The 20371-nt window shown below is 36.4% G+C and overlaps 1 protein-coding gene across 1 annotated transcript; it reads right to left on the reverse strand.

Annotated features, from left to right (window-relative positions):
* Nucleotides 1-14633: 14633 nt before the first annotated feature.
* On the reverse strand, nt 14634-18332 carry LOC113323401 (uncharacterized protein At4g37920-like). Its single transcript, XM_026571702.1, has 6 exons — nt 18071-18332; nt 17714-17979; nt 17455-17620; nt 16279-16523; nt 15550-15737; nt 14634-15371 (listed from the first exon to the last, which is right to left on the reverse strand). The coding sequence occupies exons 1-6, from the start codon at nt 18243-18245 to the stop codon at nt 15170-15172; spliced, it is 1242 nt and encodes a 413-aa protein (XP_026427487.1). The 5' UTR covers nt 18246-18332; the 3' UTR covers nt 14634-15169.
* Nucleotides 18333-20371: the final 2039 nt, after the last annotated feature.

The raw sequence follows: 20371 nt of genomic DNA on the forward strand, positions 1-20371 counted from the left end.
ACCACTGCCTCTTACATAATGATCCGTAAACCATATGTATGTAGTATGAACTACAACATAATTCTTTCTATTTTTGTCAATATAAATTGGCAAAGGTACGAAAACTAGCGGGATCATAATGAAATTCTCAAAGAGATTATTCATGACTAAAAGAGAACATATCAACTTTTTTTCGATGATTTCACATAGTCGAAACTTAGTATATCCATCAAGGAGTTTATAAAGATATAAGATTACTCATACAATATTCCACAACCGCACTCCCCACAAAGATTTGGCAGTTAAGCACAAGTTCAATTAAGAACTCTCCCCCATAATATGTCATTCCCGAAAGAACAACAAGAGCGACCTTACTTTTATGAGAAAAGAAGGATTTCTTTGGACATTAACAAATTACATAAAACATGAATTTGTATCGAGAAAACTCGAATAAATTAACTACAAGAAGACCTTAATGATTAATTCATTCAAAAATGCTCAACATAAGAAAACTTACGGAGTCATACAATACTTTCACATAGAAGTGGATCAGGGAAAGATCAAAAGTCCATTCAAAAGTCCATTCTATCTTTTATCAATATTTGCATAAAGACATAATAGACTTAACTTTTGACATATATGAGATAATCATAGTTCACGGACGTAAACATACATATCACATAAAATATTTATGCAATATATAAAACCAATAAAGATTAATACTGTAAAATCATCTTCAAATAACTTAGAATTTAAATAAATAAATCTAAAACATTGCAAGATGAAAATCATTGGCAATAGCTATGTGTAATCACAATATTTGCTATTCCAAACCCTAGTTATCCTTTTTAAAACATAAGAATAAATTCTCATAAGAAGTTTCCTATACAAAATAAATTCTCTAGTTGATCCCAACAGTTAAATTCAGTACGCTCGGTCCACTTACTTGTGTTGTCTTTACTCGCAATTGCTCCACAGAATCCCTTCGCAAGGTCTCGCGACCCCTACTTGTGTAGGAAATAAACGACAATTACGGATCGTTCAAATCTCTACTAGCATTAGAATGATCAATAAACTAACCTAGTTACGCACCCAAATAAATCTAAGAATCAATCATAAACCTTCAATATAGTAAAAACAATCCACAATGATTAACTTTGTGAACTCGAAATAAACTTGTAATAATTGAGCTTCACGTTTAAAACATTGAATTCATCCTTAACAATCAAAAGAATATAAAAAAGAGATAGGTCTCCCCCTAAGGGGGAGAAAACCGGTGAGTAAAAGATATCCCAAATTATATCTAAGCTTCCTTATATATAGAGTTTTGTAACCTATTCTTGAAGAAACTAGGAAACCTAGCTAAGATTGGAAAATGCACCTACTTAAAAATTGTGTCCTGGGCATCACACCCCGTGCAAAGTGGTTGCCAAGAACTAACCAGAATTCCCAAAATAAGTCACGGCCAAGTCTGGCCATGCAAAGGAATCGCATAGACACGACCTCAAGTTTTCGTGCAGTAGCTGTAGAAGCCCAGCCCATCTTGCGTTCTTGGTTTGTCAGTTTTCCAAAACTGACACCATAACTCTCCTTTTCTTTAGACTTTCCCTCGTATGCTCTGGTGATCGTCAGTTTCTCCCCAAATCACCGGAACAGCTACCTCCAACCATTCATTGATCACCACCAACTCTCAACGCCATCAATCCACGTTAGCATCTCCGTTAATGGCGGCACACCCATCTCCTTTCTCAATCGTTATCCAGCTTCGTCTCCATCACAACACCCATTAGTCACTGAGAATTAGCACTCCCATGACAATCACCATCACGAGCTCTCTCCTTATATCTCTGACAGCAGCCTCAGACTCGAGCAACACAGACCATGTCCCAGCCAAACCTCATTCTCTGAGATCGGCAACAACCTACTCGACTACATTCCATCTCCATCGATGCTAAATCATTAACATCCAACTCGACCAGCACTTCCCTGCATCTCTCTCGTGCTCCACTGAGACAGTCAACAACTCCAACTCTTTCTTCTCCATTTTCAATCATGGCAGAAAACATTTATCGATCATCACCACCACCTTCACTGGCAGAAACTACGTCGAACCTCTCTTTATATCCATGACTCCATTCTCAGACTCGGCCAACCACCATTCTTCACTGCCATCATCGCCAGATCATCACGATACCACATCATCTCTGTTTCGTTTATAGATTCTCCATCGACATCACTCAACTCCATCAACTACCACCAGTAAGTGGCAATGATCCTATCTCCAACCTCATTCGTTCTCAGTCACAGCCATCATCACTGACCCATCTTTCTCCACTCACTTGACTCGAGCTCCTCCATTTACAGCTCGTCGAGCATCCAACAGTCCACAACGGAAATCAACTAATCCATCTTCACGATATCCAACCACAGGAACCTATTCCTCCAAAGACTTGAGTCGTTCTTCTTTCATCATCCGATAATGGCAGCCCAGCAAACTCAGGCTCCACGTCCTCTGTATCTTCACCGTTCCCTGTCCAACCAAATTCAGTCTCCCTTGATTTTCTCATTCACCTCAGCCTTCTTCACGAGTCTTGCAACCATTAGTTTAGAAACTCCAGCATCACCCGCTGATCGTTCTTGCGAGCTCTTCATACTTCCTGTTATCGTTCGTACACCCTGCCATCATCATTACTACCAAACATGATCAATATCTAGGATTCATCGTTCCTCAGACAATAGCATCACTACCATCCTCATCATAAATTTTGTTTCCAACCCATCTCAAAGACCTGTGTCGTTCAGGCCTTTTTACGAACACTTACAGCACCAACTCGTTCAACTTCCTCTGCTGATTCTTTCTTCACTGAATTCTCGTTTGAGATTTCAAATTCAGCAAAACCCATTCATCCTAACCTTTCACAGACGCATATAGGCTTACTAATCTCCTTCATTCATCTTCAACAATTGACGGCAGCAACTCAAGTCTTCTCCCTGCTTGGTGGCTTCATGATACCACGAACTTGTATTGCTAATCCTTGTTCTTCCCTGGACTTTTAAAATTCAAAGCAAAACAAAAGATCTCTTCTAGCCATGGCTAGCCGGTGGCAAGGTTTAGTGCAGAACTGGTAGAACGAGAGTGAGCTGGGACGGAAAGAGGACTCGATCTGATTTTTCTGGTGTTATATCAAGGAAAAGGGGATGGTGGCCATGAGTAACTTGAGCGGGTGCATGTAGTAAACCCGTTTAGAATCAAATACCTACCTTCTTTGGCTGCCTACAATAATTCATAATGGATTTCAGCTGGTTGCTTCTTAACGCCCACACAACCGCCAGTAGTGGTTTTCCATGCAATGGTTGCTTCTTAACGCCCACACAACCTCCAGTAGTGGTTTCCCGTGCAATGATAATTCTGCCTCTTTTTTTGCCAGTTGGACGATTTCTTGTTCTTTTCGTCAATAAGCTCCAAAATTCCCATAAAATATAAAAGAAAATTAATAATACAATTTCACAAAAAAACTAGCTAAGAAAGCATAATCAATTGATACTTACAAAGGTATTTATAAACACCTATCACTTCACCAAACAAAGGAATACCCAAGCGATAATAAACAACAGATCTAAAATGTCTTAGCCCAAGACATTGATTCAAACCACTAATGGGTACAACCAATAAATATTCTTGTGCGTGTTTGACACAGTTGCATTTCCACAAAATTGAATCTCTTTCAGACAAGGAAAATTGGATGGGAATTTGCCTCTTTACTGCATCAAAACAGGTAACTGCTAAGGAGTGTATGGATAGGGGGCAGTATCTTCGACACAATAATCGGAAGGTAAACCACATACCTGAATGAAGTTTTGAAGAGCCAGTTGATAAGCTGAACCTTTGTCAACAGAAAATAGGCTGCCAAGAATCGCTTTCTGAACCACTACAGTTTGACTCAAAGAAGCAAGGTAACAATAGTTACGAGTGTCAGTCATGGTATAGACGCCTAGGCCACCTTCCTTGATGGGTAAAGTAGCTAAACGCTGCTGTAAGAGACCAAAACCAGGCCCGTCTCCTGTGATTAAGAGCCTCAAGTATTGAAATAAATAATCATCAAACAGGTCGGAGGCATTTTATAGGGCAACAGGGTTGGTAGTTCTCATAGCAAAGTAAAGTCTAGAAACGCCTGTGCAATTACGGAGCAAAAACATCTCACACTGAGGGTCATTGAGTTTTTTGATAACATGCATGAGTTGGATAGACTTGTTCACGCTACTAAACAACATATCACTAGCAAAATCCAGGTCCAAACTCACAGGTCCCCTCAAAAGCTTGCACCGTTAGAAGGCCTACCAATATCGTGTGGGAAAACTCCATCGACAAGGCCTCTGGGGTCTAAAGTGGGACAAAACAACTCTGTTTTATTCATATTAAGGTGCAAACCCCTACTAGGGCCTTCCGACTGTATAATACTTAAAGCTTTGGCCACTTCAACCATGTCACTCTTTATGGTTCCATCGTCCAAATACCAAGCATGTAGATCAAGCTTACACTTAGAGGCAATAGACTTCACGAGAGGGTGAAGCGTAAGGGCAAATAACAAAGGACCGAGCGGGTCCCCTTGTTGGATACCAAGAGCCGAGGATAAAATATGTTGATTATAGTACAGCCTGGCAGGCCTGGCATAACAAAATTCAACCCAGCGAGAAATACCTAGATACTGAAGTCTGACCTCCATGATAATATGAGTACGACATACCATGTTGAAAGAATTTGAAAAGTCAATAAGGAGCATGAACAACTCATTCGACTGACCTTTAAACTCCAACAGTCCATTGACAGCATGCAAAATACTCTCTCCACCAACATGCACATATATGGGCATGTCTTTCGTTATTGAAAGACCAACCTACGCTAGATAGTACCGATAGCAATCATCCTAATGTCCCCACCCGGCTTAAGCAATGGCGTAATAGGAGCACTGGAAATGAACTCACCCAAAACACTAGGGAATTTACCTACCAGCCAAAGGTTGACTACCCCTGTGATGGAAGATAACAAACCATCCGCGACTGCCGCAACTGATCCACTCATCGCATCAAGTAAATGTTGTGCAAGCAATCCATCCCTACCACAAGACGTGCCCTTAGGAAAGCTCTTGATAACACCTAGAACCGCACGAGAATAAATAGTGATAGCCTCAACTCCAATAGGCTCAGATAGAATGGAATAGGGAGTGGCCGTAGGGTGCTTCAACTGCAACTCAGAGAGGGTCGAATCGTTACAAGGAGCAACTCCATTTGATGACAGCACACGGATTGCAGCCGCGTAATGCCAGTAGCTCATTTTTTCGACAAGCATGCAAGTTCGTTGTTTTTTGTTTCTTCTTCTTACCACTACGTTGTTTCTTCCTGTGGTCAAGCTCTTGCAAGAGTTTAGTAATGATATTAAAACAGCCAGTGGACTCTTTCCAGTCCATGAGAGATTGATTGATAGAAACAATATGAAGTCGCTTCCTGGTGCCAGACTTTTCTTCCGCATTACTCTTAGGTACGTACATATTCAGGACACAAATGGGAAGTAAAATTAATTGAACCCAAGCTGAAATATCAGCAGGTTTAGTTAGCATTCTGTCAAGACAAACTTTCAAGGTTCTCACAGAGTTAAGTCTGCAACTGTGTGGAACACTTGCGATGGTTGTAAACTGTCTCTGGAAGACTGCATTACGCAACTCCGGAGAAAGAAAAATAGGCTCGGCATCAGCAACATTCGTCTCAATCACAACAACAAACTCCAATGGCCTGGAAATACCATGAACAAGAAAGTCAGCAGCGTCTTCAGGCCCTGCAATAACATTTGTATGAACAACACCATTCTGACCCCTGCAAGGCATTCTCCAAGCATGAATGCGCATACATTTACTGCACATCCATCTACGCGGAAGAATAAGAAGAACTTTTTCCCATCCCTTGTAAACCTTCAAATCCCCTAGATAATAAATTTCTGCAACTGTCTTTGTTTACCTGGGAGAAAAAGTGCTTGTCATGGAGATGCTTGAAAAAAGAACCCTTAGCATACCCTATGCCATTGATATCGTCATGGCACCCATCGAAATCCTTAAATGGGCAATGACAATTGAAGTCCTGAGTAACAACATGGTCTGTCGAAAGAGGAGATGGAAAACCATCATCCTGAGACGACGTAGATGGTTGCTGCTTGTCCTGGGAGATGGAAGCTCTGGTTGAACAAGGCATGGAGATTTTCGATGAAGAAAAACCCTTAAAAAAATTTAAAAAATATCAATAATTTAAAAAAAAAATCTAGCCTAGGCGAAAAGAACATGAAAGAAAGCAAAAAAGAGCTCAAAAGAAAGGGAAAAAAGTAAGGAAAAAGAAACAAAAAAATTGAGGAGATGAATCTGTAAGAGAACACAGAAAATCACCGGGAATGTTCATGGCTTTCGGTCGCCACGAAAATCGCTGGGAGTCGCTGGTAAGGTAAATAAGTAGATACTTCAAAATTGAAACTACAAAAGTAATTTAGTTTCAATATTTTATCAAGGAAACAATTGGTAGAAGCAATTTTCCCTAGAGTCCAACAAATCGACTAAGATACTTAATTCTATTGTTGAACCGATTGTGTATGTACAATCGCTTGTTCCGACAAAACCAAAATAGAGATCAGAATTAACTCTACTTCTCTCATCATGCTCCAATTATTCCAGAAAATAACTTAGACATTTCCCTTTAGACAAGACAAACTCTAGGTTAGTTAACTATTTTTTCTTGTCAAGGCATTCGATTAGACTTGCAAAACTGAATCCTCCAATTGATAAGTCTAACGAAGATCAAAATCAACTTAGTTTCTCTTATCCGGAATCAAATGGACTAAACAAATGACCCTGTAATTTTGTTAAGCCAAAAACAATTAAAAATTGACTTTTCATTAAACGGGGGAAATTGAAACAAATATATCACTACAGCACCGCAATTGCACCGAATTTTGTTAAGAAAAAACACTTGATGCCTAGCAATAAAGAAGATACTAAATCATAAGCCAATATATTGACACAATTTCTCTTAACCGGAAATAATTGAATCATATAAAACAATCCATACACAATAATGGAACATATCAATTGTACCGAAAATTTGTTAAGCAAAAGCAAAATATTTGCAATATAATTAGGCTTTTCTTAAACAGAAAAAACGATTAACTAACAAATAAAAATCGTTACCTCAATTTCCGCAGACACTACTCCCCAGAAAGATATATCATTAAGCAGAAGTTAAAATAAGAACTCTTCCCCAGTGTGTTGTCATCTTCTCGCAAGAACAAAAGAACCACATCAAAAGAAACCTTTACCAGAGAAAAGTTGAACCGGTTTTAACTAATATGTGCCAATACCAAAAGTTGAAACCCGAAACACATATGTTATGCTAAACAAAACTTATGTGAACATAAATTGATTATCAACATATTGTGACTTTTCACATATGAGTTTCAATGTGAACACCTTATGATCCTTTGACAAAACCTACCAACATGGGCTAGAACTTAATCCCGCTAAATCGAAAAGCCACATAAATCATAAGGGAATTCACCATATGAGATCAAATATTAAGGTTGATAAAATTGAAATCAGACATCTCATAAATCTGAAAGTACATAACAAAAATATAGACATTCATACACAGGCTATGCAATCCGAAACTATCGCATGAAATAAAAATTATAAAATAAAAATTTTATTCATATATAATAAATATTGGTAGTTTTATTCAAAATAAACTTTATACAAAAATATTGAACTAAAAAAACATATTGATGTCTATTTTTTATAAATAAGAACCTAATCTTATTTTTGTTTTTATGAGCAACTTAATTTTTCATATAAGTAATAGAGGAAGGTAGGTTATTATTCACAATCTTGATCTTGTGTATTTCCTCAAGAAGATAACCTTGTTGTTTGACCAGAATTTCTTGCAGTTGAGAAGTTTTAGTGAACGACTCTGTAAGAGCATGTAATTCTGTCTTGGATTGAACACAGAATTGTGTCAATATCTCAATAGACTGGTCTTTCTTCAGTATATTCTCTCTTTCCTTCTTGATAAGCTAATCTCTCTTTTTAATCTTTCTGTTTGGTTTCTTAGCATCAAGAGATGGTGCAGACTTATTCTTAAAGAACTCTTTTAGATCAAGCACCTTTGCAAGAGAAGACATCGGATCCTGACTCATGGTTCGGACAAGAAATGACCGGAGAATGAATAGAATCCTTTATAAACCTTGAAGGATATCTTTCATACTTCCTAAAATATAATATTCCTAAAGATACAAATATTTTTAGATATATTTTCAATTACTGGACTTTATTCCCATAATCTACACATAAGTTCCTTGGTTATTTGCTTCCTCACACACATTCGAAACATAAACTGAGGATGCAATCTAATACCGATTAGGTGGTATTAGTATGATATTTTATCTCATCATGGGATTTAGAACAAAGAGAATGTTCTTGATCTAGTGAAGTATGATTCATACATCTTCTCTTGTTTCCTTGATATATCAAGGTTTTCAGAGATTGGATGGAATTGCACTCGTGGGTCTTAGCAATTAATCCTTGCTTTTGAGACAATTTTGTAGTTTGTCTTATTTTTCCTTGTACTATTAGATGATTTTTTAACATCGGAAGACATGCCCATTTTTCAAATGGATAAATCTCTATTGGAATATGAGGGAATTATATTAACAACTAGTGCAATATTAGTTGTTTCCTCTTCCTCAAAGTTGTATGAATCAGAGGTCTCATCTAGAGTTACAGTTAATGCCTTGCTTCCAGTGTATTTCCTTAGATTATGACATTCCTTAGCCAAATAACCAAAACCTTTACACTTGAAGCACTGAGGCTGATATTCATCTTCTTCTTCTTGATCTTTTTTTGTTATTGATTGGAACACGATCATGAGGGCGAGAAGTCTGATGATTATCTTTCACAAATCTTTTATTCCTTTTCTTTAAGAGATCTCTAAACTATCTCGTAATCAGTGATAATGTTAGTTCAACATCATTATCAGAATCTTCTGCAATCAATTTATCATAATCACTTATCAATCTATTTTTCTCCACATGAGCTTTTGGAAAAATTCCATCTTTAAAAGCGATTCCTTTAGCTTGAATAGATTGTAATTCATGATCAAAGATCTTTAACATTCCAACAAGTGTGCTTCGAGAGAGAGTTGAAAGATCATTTGATTCCATGATTGCATATTTCTTAGATTCCTATCTAGTTGGCAATGATTTGAGAATTTTTCACACTATATCTTTTTCAGAAATAGTCTTTCCAAAAGAAAGAAGCATTAACTATCTCAGAGAGTTTAACATGGAACTCTTCAAAAGTATCGTTGTCATCCATTCGAAGGTTTTCGCAATCAGATGTGAGGGTTTGAAGTCTAGCTTCATTTTATAATGTATTACCTTCGAATACGATATGAAAATTATCCCAAGCTTCCTTTAAAGTTTGGCATGTGGATACATGATGTTGTAGATCACGACTTATAACATGTATAATAGCATTTAAACCATCTGAATTATGTTTTGCAAATGCCTTTTCTTCACCTGTATAATCTACTAAGCGTTTAAATTCAATTGTTGAACCTTCAATTTTCGGGCGATCATATCCATTAACGACTAATAGCCAAGTATTAAAATCGCGTGATTGAAGAAAAGATCTCATAACAGACTTCCACCACAGACTGTTTGTTCTGTCAATTATTGGCGGTATGTTAACATAAATCGATTCATGAGAATTCCAATTCATTTATTATAGGATGGATCGCACCAAACATGGATTGTTAGATCTTTTAGTATTTGCCCGCTCTGATACCAATTGAAAAGACGAGGGTACCCAAATATACCACAATCTTTTAATTATCCACCTATAAGTTAATAACGGAAACTCTATAAGATCAATACCAATTGTTTCGGGATTAATGTACTTGTGTAATTTACTTAATTATAATAACAATTATAATGCGGAAAATAAAGTAAATGACACGACAATATTTTGTTAACGAGGAAACCTCAAATGCATAAAACCCCCGGAACCTTGTACAATTTTAAATACACTCAGAATTAAGCCATTATATAAAATCTAATACCAACTTCGTATAGTTGAGACCAAGCAGACTACTCCTAGCTACTTAGTTTCTTCAGTATCCACGGGCCTTCGAATTCTAGAGTCAGGCACGTGAATAAAAATTCCTTTGGATGGTATTTCAAATACTAAAGGAAGAATCTATTTGGTAACCACTCTAATCAATCTTGCTAAAATATATTAATGGGTCGTTGCAAAGGCTCTTATGTTTAATCAAATAAACTCCTTTATCTGGTTAGATCAATCTATATAATTTTTATTACCAAAATAATCAACCTATAGATTTGTAATTAATCAATATAGATCTCAAAGACAAACTATAAAATGATTTCGATCTCACGCAACTAATCAACCAAGTCTATCAAAGATAAACCGATTCTAGTTGGATCTCATCCATTCAAGGTTTGTGCACTAAATCCACAAGATATGAAATCTAATAATAATTTTTCTTCGTCTTCAAATCTTCTATTGCCTTCAATAACCTGCACAACCACACTTAAATTCTCTTGTGATCAATCATGCACAAAACGAAGTCTGTTAACAATGGATTATCACAAGATGTATTTACATCCGAAGAGGGTTCTAAAGATCCCGTCAATACTTTGATCTAGTTTGAGTGAGTCTTATATCAAAAGAGAAGGTTCCCAAGAATAAACAAACTAGGTGCAATCTAAGTTTCAACAACCGTTAGTCAATCAAATCGATAATCGAAAAATAATAACACTGCAATTATCTAGTTTCCCACCAACGATACTCGTAGAGATTCTTGATCCCACATAAGTCTTTAAAGGAGTGGTCGAAAGAGATTTCACCTAATTAGTTTACTTTCCTCTCCGGATAGACAGCTCCACCATAAACAACAAAAAATGAAGTTTTCCTGTCTCTTAGGGTAGTTCGCAAGAAATGGAAACTCAAGTATTTATAGACCAAGGTTGCTTGGACAACAAGGAAATTCCAAAACCGAAAATATTCTCAAGATATGCATTAAAATACCTAAATTCAGTTCTCCTATTCCAATTAATATTAACCAATATTTCCGAAAACTCTCATGGAAAAACTTTATATTATTAATCCAACACATTAACTAATAATATATTCCATAAGATATGCTTTAATTGTTGGTAATTAAAACATATATGATGAAAATCATAATTAAATATTTTTCACTTTTTCGGACCTGGGATCACCTTGAGCATCAAGGAATATATTTGAACAACAAATGATAAGAGTTATGTACATGTTCAAATATGTCGACATATGGAAGCTTCTCATCTTGACAAACCCAAAACCCTAATTCACACATACCATGCAGACATATGTGAACCATGGATATTGGTTTTGTACATGGAACCGATTAAACCATCACTCCAATATATGTTGTGACCGGTTATAACATGATTCCCGATATCGGCTGTAATTGGTCACACCTTGCTCCACAAAGTAGCTTGTGACCGGTTACACATTTCTTCCCGAAGTAGCTTGTGATTGGTTACACCTTGCTTCCCAAAGGTAGCTCGTGATCGATTACAACTAACTTCCTAATTCATCTTGTGTCCGGTTAAACCTTGGTTCACAAAGTAATTTGTGATCGGATACAACTTGCATTCCAGTATAGCTTGTGATTGGTTACACCTTGAATCCCAAAGTTACTTGTGACGGATTTCAACTATCTATATGTCATAGGCTATGACCGATTATACCTCAAGTCTCAACAAAGTTAAGATAGGTTCTACCATGGTCATCTTCTATTGGTCATCCAAAAGATATTCAATGAATAAGAAGACCAATCATGATTTCCCTTTCGATTATGAAAACAAGTTAATACATCTGCTTCCTTAAACTAATGTAAAGATACATAGTTTTCAAGGATGAAATCATACCTATAATGCACAGATAATCAAATAACTATATACGATATATTATGTCGATGTTGTATTTACGAAGTTCCAAAAGATAAGGGTCTATACTTTAGAATTGAGGATATCATCGGTCACCTCTAGAGTTTTAATGATAATGTGAAATATTGCAGGAGTAATGTGGAAAAGTTGCGTAAGAAAATAGAATAAAATAAAGCTTAACACATCTTCTTCATATGCAGCTTTTACTACGTACCTTCTCAGTAGCTTTTACTACCTGGCCAGTGCTTTGCAAGTTCCGGACCAGAAGCAATTGAGCTAAAGATAAAAACAACATTTTAGTTAAAAGGAACGAGAGTCATAACAAATCATCACCTAGCTAGCTAGCAACAAAAGAAACCCATGCACAAACCAAAATAGTCTGGACGGGCAAACATTACAACAATGAATCAATTTACTAAAACCTGCAGAATAGTCTGGCCGCGCTCCCCAACCCCTGATGCAATGGTGTGACAGGCTATGCTGTTACACGATTTACATGCAGATGCAAAGTGAAAGGGAATTAATTTCCATAATAATTACTAGAGAACACCAAAAACCAACAATGAACTAAAATCACATAAAATGATTTGTTATCAATTTTTGTGATACGTACATATTTATGAAATCTTGGATTATGAAAAATCTTTGTCATTCCTTCGCTACAATTGCATCCGACAATATCACATAAGCAATCCTATTACATTCCGTACGAGCTTTGCTAAGCAAAGTCATATAACTACCACATTCAACAACACCTCAAAGAATCCTAGAAATCAAACCAAGTAAACAAAATATGCATTTTTCACTGAAACAAGTATAAACAACATTATAGCTACCAAATCACTGAATAAAAGAACTAAGAAATCCCTAAACCAACATCTAAGAAATATCTTAACAAAAAATACAAACAGAAAATTATGAAAAACTTGACAAAGTCAAAATCAATTTCAACAATTTTTTTAAAGGATAGAACAACAACAACTTCCTATCTGTTAGTAGCGAGAGCCCGACATTTTAGAGCATATTGTACTGATGATCTAAGAAAATCAGTCCAAGTCGTCATTACTAAAAGAAGACTTCGCAAGAAGGATAGAGTATGTATTTTACTGGAGAAATTTTTTGATGGGAGCGTTTTTTGAAGGGGGCAATGAGGGACAAATGATATGTTTACATATGTATTTCATATTAATGAATTTTGTTCCCAAAAATATAAACACCAATTAAGAAAATAAATTCTCTCCATAAATACATTTTTTTTTAAATATTTTTGGAAGCAAAATTCATTAATAACAAATACATGTGTCAACATATCATTTATCCCCATGCGCCCTTCAAAAAAAAGTCCCCATCAAAAAATTTCTCATTTTACTGAGGGACTCGAGAGGTTTTTGATGAATTTTATTAGGCGTTGCCGCTTTACTAGAAAGGCATATATCTCCAGTGTAGCCAGCAATCGGATTCATGTTTTGGACTTGGATGTTTGGTTAAGTCGATTCATACAAAATTCGAAACCCAAGGATACAATTGTAAAAGATCAAAATGCACATGCCACAATTTTAGATTCAAATCCCAAGTATCAACACTAGATAACATGACCAATCTACCCGAGAGATATAGCAGCATCAAATGACACTGGCGCATTACATGATGTTACCATTCTACCAAGAAGCATTTGCATCCAACCGAATGAGTCATTTTGCAGAACTATGGAGGAGATTTTGGATCATTGCAAAAAAAAATTACATCTTTTTGAAGTGCAATTTAAGTACTTAGATCCAACATCAAATGGCATTGACATATTCAATGATGTCACCATTTTATAAGAGAGACATCTGCATCCAACTGAATGAGTTGGGCACATGTTGCAGAACCAACCATTGATGGGTCATTGGCAGGTAAATTCCGGAATTACATCTTTTGAAGTGAATAAAAGTATTAAAAACATCGACCTTTCTAAATGTTGAAGATAAAAATAACATTTAGCTAAAGAATACCCAATTAGGCACATCAAACAAATTATCACTTCGCAAGAAAAGAAACCCCACAAACCAAAATAGCCTGGCCATGCTCCGCAATCTGACTGATCAATGGTGTAATAGTCAATGTTGTTGCACCATTTGCAGACAGCTGCATGATGAAAGGTAATTGGTTTAGTTTCCACATAATTAGGGGTCCTAGAGTATGTTCATCCACGTAATCTAAGAAATCCCTGAATCAAACTAAACTAACATAATCTAGAGTATATGTTCATTGTGATTATTTGGTAGAACAACAAAATGAAAAAGAATAAAAGAAACTTTTTTTTTAAGAAATCCTTGAATCAAACATACTCGAACAGAAAAACTTTCAACAAAAAACTAAAAATAAATAAACAAATGATAGAACAACAACTTAAACATCTGGGAGCGAGATCCTGAGATTTTAGAGCAGATTTTCTGATCTAAGGAGAATCCAAGCCGCCACTACCAAAAGATGTCACAAAAATTATATAATACCTTTTTTACAGAGAGAGAGATTTTTGATGTGTTGGGAGTATTCCCTAATGGTCTGTTTAGATGCTTGTGGATGGACCATTGGTCTATCTAGTGGAAGTGCTTTTCCTGTGTTTAGCTAGTTTTAGTAAACCAAACAAGGCCATATGGAGGATTATAAGTACAAAACTGATTCAAGTTAATCGAGTCAAGCCTCGAGTTATATCAATATACAAGTGCACAGTTCATAGCATAGAAAAGTGTCTCTGCAACAACATCCATGTGAACCATTTTTAAGTCATGAACGATTTGAATTCACATTGTCCCAATTTTTCACTCTTCATGGACAGCTACCTCGTCGACAGTTCTTTCCGTTACCAATGTTGCCTGTTTTTTTGGCAAAACTGAGTACCCTTTTGAGAGAAGATTACCTTCTGACAAGCTTACTGTTCTGTTACTAGCAGTCAAGCTTACAAATATTAACCTGACTGCGTGATAAAACAGCTGGATCGATGACTGCAGGCCTTCTTTCACCTTACAACAACAGTGCTTTTGTGGGTGTGTTTCGTTGATGAACTTCACCTTATAGAGTCATACTTTACTACCGAGTAAAATCGTACTCCAGTAGAACTCTGCATGCTACTTTCATGTTCGAAGAATGAGATAAAAGACCAGCACCTCATAGTTCTTTCGGTGTGGAATCTTCTGCCGCAGTATTTTGTTGCAAATACTCTTCTTCTATTGTTTCCTTCAGTATGAAAAGCCTTTGCATCACAATCGGTAGAGTCAGTTGCCTTGCTTCCCTGATTTCAGATTCTTCTTTGTTCAGATGGTACGCGTCGAGCATGATCTTGATCCATTTGTACAGCTCCTTTGGCGTACTGAGTCAGAGAAAATCATAATAAACAAAGAGAAAGAACGAAGATGTTAGCATACAAAGAAGCCCCATATTTCGGCTCAGCAAAAAATAAAAAGACAAAATTAAACTCTTTTAAGTTGTTACTGAAAAAACAAAACAACACAAGGTTGTTCAGAAGTTGTGAAAGAGGAACTCCATACGTGTACAGGGCGTTGGGGTCCTTGGCTACTTTTTCATCTCCTGGAGAGAAGGCAGTAGCCAATGCTGAGAACCTTTCTTCTGGATCTGTGATATTTAACAGATGTTTGAGTAGCTTTATCTCCTTCGGTGCAATGCTCCTAAGGCTGCTTTTTGTGGCTTTATATAGGTGATACATTATGTCTTTGACCTGCAAGTAAGTTGCTGGCTTTAAGCTAAAGATGGGCTGACCCATATAAACCATATAAGGTATAAAATATACAAGAAGCTTAAGCCTGAAATAGAGCAACGACGAAGCCAAACTTTTGGTTGTGGAAAGCCAGACCTCAAAATTTACATGCAGGGGGGAGACGACATGTCAAAAGTTCAAGGAGAAGAGTCCATTTTAAAGGTGAGATGGATTTAAGCATCATTTAGCGATAAACACGTCAATAGGACATGTTACACTGACAATATGACAAGAGTATTGCCAGTTCCAGAACATCCGGGTTCAGGCGTTCAGCAATTAACAAAAATGCTTGCTTGCACACTGCTTAAATTCTGATAATCCAAATTTGTGTATGTTCAGAGTGCAATCTTTATATGATAAAAATATTCAGCTACGAGAGAGATTTTGCACAACCTATTAATGCATCACGAATCAGTTGACCCATATACAACCAAGATGCGCATTCATGTTGATAAATGGAATGAAATTAAATTATTTATAGTGTTTGGGTGATTGGGTCTACCTCATTCTTCATGGTTGTGGATTCTTTTGCTGCACCCCAAGCACTGTTAATCAACAAGATCAACGAGGAATCAAGCTCTTTCGCCTTTCCTAGACTCTTGATCTTCTCACATGCCGCTTCTAGTGAGGGAGAATTGAGTATATCATCAAATTTAGCTTGAGCAGCATCTAGCGTCTCCACATTTTCAACCGTGTTATCATACACACAGATTGCAGAGAGGCATCTAGCTCCAAGCCTGGATATTGCTGTACATACAAGATTAAATTGTTCAATAATCTAGCATTACTTGAATTTCACAGGAGTAAAAAAAGAAAAGTAAAACCAGATTCTTAATTCCTTAGCTAAATAGAATCCTAAGTACAAAACCATGTATTAACATGACTTGCTAGTTACTGCTAACCTCTGAACACGATAGTCAAATACGAACCTATGTTTAGCATAACAGTTTGTAACGACAAAAAGAGATACTGAGTTTCAAGATGTTCGTGAAGCTACGAGCTCCAACATTTTGGTACCAAGTACAAGACTGTGAACTACTTCCACGAGCTCAACTTAAGTAAGAATGCATCATGTTCATAATTTTCCATCTAAAAAGGTGTTCTAAGAGTTCTTTTCGATATTAGATGTTATAATCCCTCTTGCTCACTTCATCTTACTATCACTTATTCCAGATAAGAACTAACCAATGTTCACCAGAACATATCGGTTTCTTAGATTGCCATGTGTACATGCTCCAAGACTTTCCTACCAATTAAAAGATTGCTAAGTACTATTTGAATTTTCTCAAGTACAATATTGTTAATTACTTCCATAAGCTCAATTCAAGCGAGGATGCATCATTATCCATAATTCCTCATTTACAATGGTCCTCCAAGAGTTCTTTTAGGTAATAGGGGTTATAATACGTCTTTCCCAATTCATTTTCTGAAACTTTCACTAATCCTAACAACATGACTTAGTTAAACCTGTAAGAACTAAACAATGTCTAGCAAAACAATAGGCAGAACTTAGAGATACGGGATTCTTAAGGTCCCCTTGGTACAATCTCTAACATTTTAGTACCAATTACAAGACTGATAAGTAGTTCCACAAGCTCAACTAAACTATGAATGCATGAATTCCATAAACACCAATCAAAGAGTAAAACTTAGTGCCCAAAGTTGAGAATTTGGTTACCATCGCGGTCATCCAAGCTATCGTAAGTCTCCGACAGTAGACTAAGATGGCGGAAAAACTCCTCATTGAAATCCTTACGCTGCTTAGCCACAACTGCATTGATATCAGTTGGGCTCTGCTCTATCTCTTTGAGTAGCTCGCTATGTCTTTCTATCTCATCATCAATCTACAATTAAAAACCACAAGACATTCAATTCCTCAAGAACCAAACGAAATCACACACAACAATGCAAACATACACACACAATATCACATTTACCTTCTTCACTTTCCTCCCTAACAGAACCAACTTCTGTTTCATACCATTATCGTTCTCCGCATCCGCTCGCGCTTTACATTGCTTGTAGAATTTCTCGCTATACTTTTTCCATTCCTCTTTAAACACCAATAACTTCCTCCAATCTTTTGTCTGTGGCTTCTCATTTAAGAACACATCAATAATTTTATCACAGAATTGAGTAATTGTATACCCTTCAGCTACTTCTACCTCACTTTGTTCAATTTCAACAGCAGCTTGAGTAGGTCCTGAATGAAAAAACACAATCAACCGAGTTTGACTCGGTGAGTTTGTGAAACCTTAACTGAAACTAGAAATTAAGGGAGTGGGGGTACTTACTTTGTAGAACTCTGAAGCTTTGATGTCTTCTTCTGCTACTTGCTCCATTTTTTGTTGAGAGATTGATTTTGGTGCTGATTTTAGAGATTTCTCCATGGAAGGAGAACTGATTAGAGTAGAGAAGAGAGGTTTTGGTGGAGATTGAAAATTCGAAGCCTGTTGTATGAAATCTCATGGTTCTTTGGGGAGGTGTGAACAGAGAGGTTTTAGAGAATAAGTGAGATAATCAAGAAGAAGAAGGATTCATGTGTGATACTGTGTAACAGACACCCATATCACTTTAATATTTCTAAAGTTAACACCGTTCGATTGTCTTAAAAACGCCCTCTCAGATGGTGATTTCACCCAATCTCCTAATGTATGGGCTTGGGCTCAAGTTCACTACACATGTAGTTCGGCAGTTGAATAATATTTTTAGGCAAACTTAGGGGGAGACCCAAAAAAAAGAAATTATCATTGTCAGGCCCACAATTAATTTTGGATACCGTGACACCCATAAATATTTTTGTGACACCCATAATTATCATAAATTATTAAAATCTGTCTGCACGACGATTTGTGCATCCGCATTACATGTTATGCATACTGTTTTTTCAGGGATAACTCGTTATGCATCCTAATTTTTCAGGGGTATAATTGGTAACACAACTTGGATATAACATATCTAAAAATCCGCGCCTTAGAATTTTACAAATTTTATATCGTTGGAAATCTTTTAAAAAGAGCTACACAACGAGTACAAACAACAATATCAAATTTTTGTTTTTCACGAAAAAACCGGAGGTGATCATCGTTTTAGGGAAAATTTTCGAAAACTGACTGGATATTCATTATGCAGCCTCCAAAAAAGATGCATAACACATTATGCAGATGCATAACGAATTATGCAACCATTTTTTGGACTGCATAACAAGTTATGTAGCCATTGTTTTGGTTGATTTTAGTTCGTACAGAAAAAATTGATGCATAATGCGTTATGCCACCATATTTAAATGATGCATATCAGGTTATGCTTCCATTTTCTCAATGCATAAAAGATTATGCAACAATTTTCTTGATGCATAATGCATTTTGCAGTCATATTTTCAGATGCATAACAGGTTTGCATCCACTTTCATGACTGCATACCATGTTATGTAGATATTATTGTAGGTGCATAACAAGTTATGCAACCTTGTTTTTTGTTGGTTTCAATACTAAGAAATAAGTATCTGCATAATGTAGATATTATTTCCTTCATCAAACAACTCATCTCTACTCTTTTAATAGTTTGTAAGCAGTCATCCTTAAAAGTGTGTGGCAACCATTTACAGTCCCTGCAAATTTAACACCAAATTCAACAAACAAGTACTACTCATACTACAGTTTACGAAGTATCTTTTCGCCTAATTTTCTTCTTTCACGAAGTATTTCTTTGTTCACTGTGTAAACTTTATGTTGAATCTCCTCCCTTTCACGAAATGTCTGCTACGACGTAACTTTGGTGATGTTACTGATGATGTTCGGGCGAATTCAACTTTGATTAAATTGACTTTGTCAATTATCCCTGAAGTAAGATGAGTGTTCTATGATCTTCTTTTATCTTTGATGGAATGGTTGGTTGACGATATGAGTTGCTGAACTTCGTTGTATACTGGTTGTTCATTGATGATGAGACTTCGCTGAATCGAGAACTCTTCACTTGAAGCTGCTACATGATGGGTTGGAGCTGTCACTTCGCCCTGGCCTAATTGGTTTCTTCTTTTACTTTGGCAGATTTTGGTAATCTATTCCAAGATTTCATCTATCGACTGCAAAGATTTCTTGACGAAGTTGTCTTGTTTCTTCGCTGCAAGCAATCAATTAAGTCAGAACTTTTGATAATGTCTGTCATACGAAGAGTGAAACCATCAGATTTTGTTCGTGGGAAGAAATCCCCAAATCAGTATCGAAACTTTGATATCCAACGTTTTCAAACTTTATCCAATGGGTTTTAAAACTTGCGTTGAAGAGAAAATCAATTCATGAGTTTTGTAAACTCTTTCCAAAACTTTGTTTAAAAATAACCAGATATAAAAATTGTATGAGTAGAATGAAGAAACAAGAGGAGGATTTATATTTTAGGATCGATTGTTGATGTAGCTCTATTTCGATTTCTGCTTTTAAACAGTTTCTTCATCTCCGAATCAATTTAGGAAAAGAAGAATAAAAGAAAAACGAGGAAGAATAAGCGAAGAAACAATTTTAGAAATTCTGGGTGTGGGAGAAATTTTACCCCGGAAAATAGGTGTGCGCCTGAACTTTTCTGAGTGTGGGTTTCAC

Source organism: Papaver somniferum, chromosome 11, assembly GCF_003573695.1.
Source record: "Papaver somniferum cultivar HN1 chromosome 11, ASM357369v1, whole genome shotgun sequence".
Lineage (NCBI taxonomy): Eukaryota > Viridiplantae > Streptophyta > Magnoliopsida > Ranunculales > Papaveraceae > Papaver > Papaver somniferum.